This window comes from Haliotis rufescens, unplaced genomic scaffold (assembly GCF_023055435.1).
Source record: "Haliotis rufescens isolate VD_foot unplaced genomic scaffold, xgHalRufe1.0.p SCAF_17, whole genome shotgun sequence".
Taxonomy (NCBI): domain Eukaryota; kingdom Metazoa; phylum Mollusca; class Gastropoda; order Lepetellida; family Haliotidae; genus Haliotis; species Haliotis rufescens.
Window position 1 is genome coordinate 19,034,504 of NW_025963857.1, and position 7,997 is coordinate 19,042,500.

General features: G+C 41.6%; 2 protein-coding genes across 2 annotated transcripts in view; one reads left to right on the forward strand and one right to left on the reverse strand.

Annotated features, from left to right (window-relative positions):
- The first annotated feature begins 1,304 nt into the window (after window positions 1–1,304).
- Window positions 1,305–2,705, forward strand: LOC124138024. Its single transcript, XM_046504534.1, has one exon. The coding sequence runs from the start codon at window positions 1,305–1,307 to the stop codon at window positions 2,703–2,705; it is 1,401 nt and encodes a 466-aa protein (XP_046360490.1).
- Window positions 2,706–4,176: 1,471 nt separating this feature from the next.
- Window positions 4,177–7,997, reverse strand: part of LOC124138044 (sodium-dependent proline transporter-like) — an 11,043-nt gene continuing 7,222 nt past the window's right edge. Inside the window, exons 7-9 of the mRNA XM_048397362.1 lie at window positions 7,330–7,430; window positions 6,132–6,299; window positions 4,177–4,299 (exon numbers count right to left, since the gene is read on the reverse strand). Of these exons, the coding sequence (XP_048253319.1) occupies window positions 4,177–4,299; window positions 6,132–6,299; window positions 7,330–7,430 (392 nt within the window). The remainder of the gene's footprint in view (window positions 4,300–6,131; window positions 6,300–7,329; window positions 7,431–7,997) is intronic.

Sequence of the window (7,997 nt, forward strand, 5' to 3'; positions counted from 1 at the left end):
CGGTAACACCTCATCTCCTTTCTTGGCTCAGTATGTTACCCAGGAACATGCTAAGGCACATCTGGTAGATCTGCCTATGGCTGTAGAAACTGTCATAAAATCCACATACATGGATGACAGTATGGACTCGGTAGAGAATGTGGATGAAGGTATAGAACTGTACAACCAATTAACTCGGTTATGGTCCAGTGCTTCAATGCATGCTCGGAAATGGTTGTCCAATTCCCTGAATGTCCTTGATAACATTCCTGAAGAAGATAGGGCTTCTGAAATTGATCTTTGTAAAGGCCATTTACCATCAGTGAAAGCACTTGGGTTAATGTGGGTGGCTGAAAAAGATATGTTCACATTCAAAGTTGGTACATTTCCTGAAGAAGAAACCACTAAAAGAGGTTTTCTCAGGCAAATTGCAAGGCTATTTGATCCTCTTGGATTCATAGGACCATTTATAATCACTGCAAAGATTCTGTTACAAGAAATGTGGTTAACAGGACACGATTGGGATGATGAACTGCCTCAGAACCTGCAACAGAAAATAGAAAAATGGTTAGTACAATGGAAAGAAGTACAAGGTGTTCAGGTACCCAGATGTTTGCGCCTTGATGCTGAGGTTTGTTCAGTCTCGATTCATACCTTTGTTGATGCCTCTCAGGATGCATATGGCACCGTTGATTACGCCGTCTATACTTACATGGACGGAAAGAAGTCCAGCAGGATCGTTGCTGCAAAGAGTCGTGTAGCTCCGTTGAAAGCCTGTAGCATACCACTCCTTGAACTGATGGCAGCTGTACTTGGCCTCAGACTTGTCTCTGAAGTGGTCAAAGTCCTTCAGATTGAGATTGAAACGGTTACCTTCTGGTCAGATAGTAGGAATGTCTTGTGTTGGATAAGAAACAATAGTCGTACTTTCAAACCGTTTGTTGCCAACAGAGTTGGAGAAATACACAGCACTACAAATCCATCTCAATGGCGACACGTACCATCTGCAGAAAATCCTGCAGATCACTTAACAAGAGGTCTGTCTGTTTCATAACTCATACACAATGAGTTATGGTGGTCTGGTCCTACGTTTTTGCTCAGAGATGAAACTGAATGGCCATCTGATAAAGCATTTTACATTGACATGATCAATGAGGATGAAAGAAGAACGAGCAATAAGCAGGTTGCTCTAGTTTCAATACAGAAACCTGACCTTGAGACGTGGAGACTTGACTCCCAGATTCTCCAGCTGGAGAAAATTGACACGTGTGAATGCTTGGATTTTCAGATTTTTGCATAGCTGTTCCATGTCAGATGATTACAAAATGAAAGGTGAACTGACGGTAGAGGAAATAGCAGATTCTGAGCACAGAATCATTGCCGATGCACAGGCGGAAGCATTTGCAATTGAATATGCAACTTTGTTGTCAGGTAAGATGTTGGCTTCCAGTTCCAAACTCCTTACACTTCAGCCACATCTAGATGAAAATGGGGTCATGAGATTGAGTGGACGCTTAGGCGATGCTGAATGTTTGCCACTTGGAGCGCGATTTCCCATAATTCTACCTCGTAGAAGTTGGGTGACAAAGCTCATCATAAAACAGTATCACGAAGATGGTAAACATGTTCTGGGCACAAACCAAACACTGGCTGCAGTGTCATCAAAATACTGGATTATCTCAGCACGAGAAGCAATACGTGAATGGCAGAAAGAATGTGCTCGATGTCATAGGGACAAAGCAAAACCTGCCTATCCAATGATGGCTCCGTTACCAAAAATGAGACTTCGAACATCCTTCCGTGCATTCAGCCAGGCTGCTGTTGACTATGCTGGACCTTTCATAACAGTCCAAGGCAGAGGAAAATCACGTCAGAAACGTTATTTGTGTCTATTCACCTGTTTGACTACAAGAGCTGTTCACCTAGAGATGGCATACAGCTTGGACACCAGCGCATTCCTAAATGCGTTTTACCGAATGGTAAATCGAAGAGGTCTACCACAAGATGTCATATCTGACAATGGAACAAACTTCGTTGGTGCCGTCAAAGAACTCAAGGAACTTCTTCACATGCTGGATCAAGATGCTGTTCGGCGTTCCATGGCCAATCGAGGAGTGAAATGGCACTTCAACCCTCCATACTCGCCGCATTTTGGAGGCGTATTCGAGACGATGATAAAATCGGCTAAGCGTGCTATCTTCGCTATCCTGGGGAATGGGGACGTCACAGATGAGGAATTGGAAACGGGATTCACCGGAGCTGAAGCGCTGATCAACTCGCGCCCTCTGACATATCAGTCGACTCATCCCCAAGATGAGATTCCTCTGACTCCGAATCACTTCCTGCATGGCCAGATTGGAGGAATGTTTGCTCCGGAATCTGTAGACACAACCGATTATCACCCAAGGAAGCGCTGGAGACGTATTCAGGAACTGATGAGGCACTTTTGGAAGCGTTGGATGAAGGAATGGCTCCCAGGTCTGAACCCAAGACGGAAATGGCGAACTCCAAGCAGAGACCTGTGTATCGATGATGTTGTGCTGGTGATATCTCCTGACACTCCACGGGGACAGTGGCCACTTGGTAGAATTGTCAAGACATACCCAGGAAGAGATGGACATGTGCGTGTGGTGGATGTACGGATCGGACAATCAGTGATTACTAGAGCAGCAAACAAGATTTGTCCACTGGAGTGGTCAACTGTGAACTGTAATCCGGAATTGTGACTTCGGATATACCAACTTCGGATATAGTGACTTCGGATATAGTGACTTCGGATATTGTGACTTTGGATAATATGACTTCATCAACTGACGTCGTGAACAGTGACTTTGTGAAACTGAAATGTGTTGTGAACTGTGACTCTTGAACTGTGACATTGTAAAATGTGATAAGGATATTCATGGATATTCAAGGACTAATGGATTGTAATAATTTCAATCATTTTGTAAGTATGGTACAGTTTTATTTCAATTCATTGCAAAAGCTAGAAGTGTTAGTATTGTGATGAAATTGTATTTATTGTGTATTTATTGTGTTGCCAGGAATCTGTCAAGGAGGGGGGTATGAACAGAAGGAAACAGTTGTTCTTGGTTGGGTTGGTATAGCTCGTCCAAATACACTCGATTAATATGGAAATGCTCGCCAAAACACACCCGTTGCGCATGTTCTTTTTTTGTGGAAATCTCGTGCGTGTCATGCTGATGTGACGGACCACTACGTTGAACGGGGTAACATGTGGAGTTGATGTTTATTCGTTGTGGGACGAAGACGTCCTTAGAGCTCAGGTCAGGAGATTGCCTGTGCTAATATTAGAATTAACTTCCATTATCCACTTTATAACAGAAAGTGGTCAATTATTCACTTTAGATGAATATATAGACACATTTGATTTTGGGGCGATTTGGTTAGTGTGGCAATGAAGGTTTGTGTTTCTGTCTTCTGTTTCTGTTTAATTAAAATGTCCGACATGATATGTTTGACTTGTTTACTTAACGGGGAATAACGTGCCTCAATCCCAATCACCTTTCAATGATCGGTCAGTTGATCAATGATGACTAACACATGTTACCGCCACAGGTTCATTAACAACTTCGGAAATCTCTCCCGTCACGTTTATCGTGTCGGCCATGATGACGTCTTGTACTGGATGTAAATGTATTACGACGCGCTGTCATTGTGACTGACTTACTGAGGTAGTTCTTTACAGACCTTTCTCACATAATAATGATAATATTTGAACACATGTGTTGCGTAAGATGATTCTGAAGAGCACGTTGTGCATCTATAGACTCATGTCACCTCTTTTTGAGGAACTATTTTATTCCGCGATATGGTTGTTGTATGGCTGTCAGTGTAAACATGAAGTCACACGTACTAAATAAAATTGTTTTTAAATCTTGGCCTATATCCTTTGAGGTAAGAAATTGTGATAAAAAATGATAAGAATTGACTTTCACTTTGTGTGAGTTCATTGGAGTATAAATCTTCATAGAGTGAGGGCCAAACTGTATGAACGTCGGAACTTGCTTAAAGGTCAATTCTTAAATAGAAAAGGAGGAAGTAATTGCATTGCCTTTACACTAATACAAATCTGGTATTACAAAAAGTAGAGTGGTGGCAATCCGCTCCCTGTGTTTCCCTCCAGAACACAATGGCTTCTATTTTGATGCAACACTTAAGGATGTTCATTGAGTATTATCGACCGAAGATGAACAGGAAGTTGTCCTTCAAGGATGCAGACTCAGGTGTAAGCTCCACGCAGTGTCGTTGTCTGTAGCGTGTCCTGGCAGAGCTGGGTCTCGTGGCTGCTCTCACACGCTGAAACAAGGTACACTCAGGGAATTCTTGAAAATAATAATTATGCTTCAGGTTGTTGAAACAAACGAAATTGCCTGTGACAATAATTATATTGTTGCGAGGCGTTTTTCTTCAAACATATTCTGGGTTAAAGTCTTAAATGAGAAAATAACTGGGTTTGTAGATGTTTCAGAAAATATAACTGATGTTGAGAAACATTTTATATAGCTTTTATCAGCATCACCTTCGTGAGTTTCAATCCTATGTTTTTACACAACGATTTGCTTTATGCTGAGGCTCGGGAACTTGAAAGGTTATTGGGTGATTGTGTGTCATCATGACCCGACCGTTCTTCATTCTATCACTCTCAGTTTTACTTGCCCTGACTTCTTTATTGACAAGGGGGGGCGGTCGGGTAGCCTAGTGGTTAAAGCGTTCGCTCGTCACGCCGAAGACCCGGGTTCGATTCCCGACATGGGTACAATGTGTGAAGCCCATTTCTGGTGTCCCCCGCCGTGATATTGCTTGAATAGTGCTAAAAGCGGCGTAAAACCATACTCACTCACTCACTATTGACAAGGGGGCAGGGGTAGCCCAGTCGTCTAGGCTAAGGTGCCTTGGGCACGCCAGAAACACGCCGCGATATAACTGGAATACTGTTAAAAGCGGCGATAAACCCAACTCACTCACTCACTCACTTTATTGACAAGCCATCATTGGCTGTCATACTTTTAAAATGTCAATACCATTCTCGAATGTCTTCTGAAACAGATTCCATAGGGCGTAAAAGGCCAAACAGATCACTGACAATAAGTGATGACTGCAGGTGTTCTTCCAAAAGCTAAACATGCCCTGCTAAACATGCACCGGCCACTCACACACTATCAAGTAAACACGATAGTGCCAGAGAGTAACGACGTGTCCGGGTCATAGCATCGCTCCTCATGGTAACCTGCGATGTGTCATATTCAGTAAATGTCTTTGATGTTGAAACATTGACTGAAAAGCTCAGTTGTAACAACAATGTGTCTTTCCGTGAAATTTGAATAAAAACTACATGCTCAAATAAAGTACCAAAGCAAGTGAAAAACTAAGTCGATGGTATATTGCTTGACATGAAGGGGAAAATTCACAATTGGAATAGGGGGCACGGGTGGCCCAGTCTTCTAAGGTGCTGCGATTCGCTGTGCAGAGTTGCGTCCCTTGGGCACGCCAGAAACATATGATTGTGGGTTCGAATCCCGGTTCGCCCTGATTATGTTTCTAGGTTTGTCAGCACCAAACCCGTGCTTGTGGGTTTCACCGAAGTGGTAAACGTTTGCGACCTGCATCACTTCGGGCTTTCCTCCCACATTAAGCTGACACGCCGTGATATAACTGGAATACTGTTAAAAGCGGCGTTAAAGCCAACTCACTCACTCACTCACAATTGGAATACGGAACTCATCTCTGTCCTCGTACAGCTTCGCGCCTCCTCCTATACATTATGAGGACGAAGTTCTCTTAAGATTACACAATTACAATCCACTAATATAAATATCTTTTGAATCTGATTCAAGTAAGAAATACTCCCTAAAGCAGAATAGCAGTGTAATAAACCGAGTTGCAATTAGAGGTTGTCATTTGGCAAGCTAAAAACGGTGACATTCTTTGAAGCAACACTTTTCAAGAGCCTGACGCCTTAGATCATCAATGAACAACATACAATGTCGATATATTCATTAATTTACCCAAACTGGACCAAATACCGACATGTTTGCACTGACAAAATGTGAAATGCTTATTAAGTAATTTCATTGGAGTATATCAACATCATCAACCACTTCTGAGTACAGTTCTGAAAGCACACCCACCTGAACCAGGGACCCTTCCCTCTTGAATACTTCAATCACCATGGTAACTGGTATGGGAAGAATCGGTAGGACTGCAATAAACCAGCCGAAGACACGGGCAGATTCGGGGTAGTCATATTCTCCGTACTTAGGCGGCATGTAGGAAGACAACGTCCACCCCAAGGCAGTCTGAAGACATGTTCCATTATTTTATAGACTGCATTCCTCACCAGACGTAAAGACAGACATGTAACAATGCGTCAGATTCAGTTTCAATTAGTAGGATTCAGTTTCAGTTTGTAGGATTCAACTTCAATTAGTAGGATTCAGTTTCAATTAGTAGGATTCAGTTTCAATTAGTAGGATTCAGTTTCAATTAGTAGGATTCAGTTTCAATTTGTAGGATTCAGTTTCAATTAGTAGGATTCAGCTTCAATTTGTAGGATTCAGTTTCAGTTTGTAGGATTCAATTTCAATTAGTAGGATTCAGCTTCAATTAGTAGGATTCGGTTTCAATGTTTGTAGGATTCAGTTTCTATTGGTAGGATTCAGTTTCAGTTTATAGGATTCAATTTCAATTAGTAGAATTCAGTTTCAGTTAGTAGGTTTCAGTTTCAATCAGTAGGATTCAGTTTCAGTTAGTAGGGTTTAGTTTCAATTAGTAGGATTTAGTTTCAATTAGTAGTAACTCGAAGGTTAGCAACGTGGAAAAATAAGTTATGATTATCACCATCATCATCGCCTCATGGGCTTTTACTCGTTTCTCGTTTTTAATTTTTGGCAAGTTTCACATTGTATATATATCTCGAACGCAGGACCACACGTAAATGCAATGAGCCATTCTGTATTAAGATGTAAGCATACATTCAATGAAGAACAACCAATTGAATGATGAGTAAGTTAACGGTGATGCATCTTTTCTTTCATTGATGTTTTGTTTTGTTTGTTTGTTTGTTGTTGTTGTTGTTGTTGTTGTTTGGTTTGGGTTTGTTTGTTGTTTTTTTTTGGGGGGGGGGGCGGTCGGGGAGCCTAGTGGTTAAAGCGTTCGATCGTCACGCCGAAGATCCGGGTTCGATTCCCGACATGGGTACAATGTGTGAAGCCCATTTCTGGTGTCCCCCGCCGTGATATTGCTGGAATAGTGCTAAAAGCGGCGTTAAACCATACTCACTCACTCACTCATTGATGTTTGTAAACTGAACCTCAACAAGCCACCTACAGTTAACAGCAATGGAAGGATGATGAAGCACACTGTCTTGAAGATTGCAGGCAGGCGCTTTCCGGTCATGGCCTCCACATCAGATGAGAAACGTTCGGCGCCTGTCAACATGAGGACAAAAGGTGCTTACTGGGTATTTATATAAATAGTTTCACTACACATGTATTATCAGAACTAAGGGTGTTTCACCAGTACCGATCGCAAAAAGCCAGGACAGCAAATACATAATACTTCATGGCTGTTGAAGAATTAGACGTTCAGAAACAAAGAACTGTAAGGACATCTAAAGCTTGGAATGAAATTAACGACTTATCTCCACTGTAATTAGAAAATGCCAGCTTCATAATTATACATGATTTAAGAAAGTACACAAAATGGCATTGAACTATATTAGTCCAAAGAATAAAATTGAAGCATCTGACGAATTGCATACATGTATTTACATGGAAACGTTATGACTTTGTGGATGAAATTGACCCTGTTAAAAGCGGCGTTAAACCCAACTCACTCACTCACTCACAATTGGAATACGGAACTCATTTTCAATTTTCAATTTGTAGGGTTCAGTTTCAATTAGTAGGATTCAGTTTCAATTAGTAGTAACTCGAAGGTTAGCAACGTGGAAAAATAAGTTATGATTATCACCATCATTATCGCCTCATGGGCTT

Coding starts and splice junctions, on each gene's coding strand:
- LOC124138024 (XM_046504534.1), top strand. CDS start 1,305: ATGAAAGGTGAACTGACGGTAGAGGAAATAGCAGATTCTGAGCACAGA.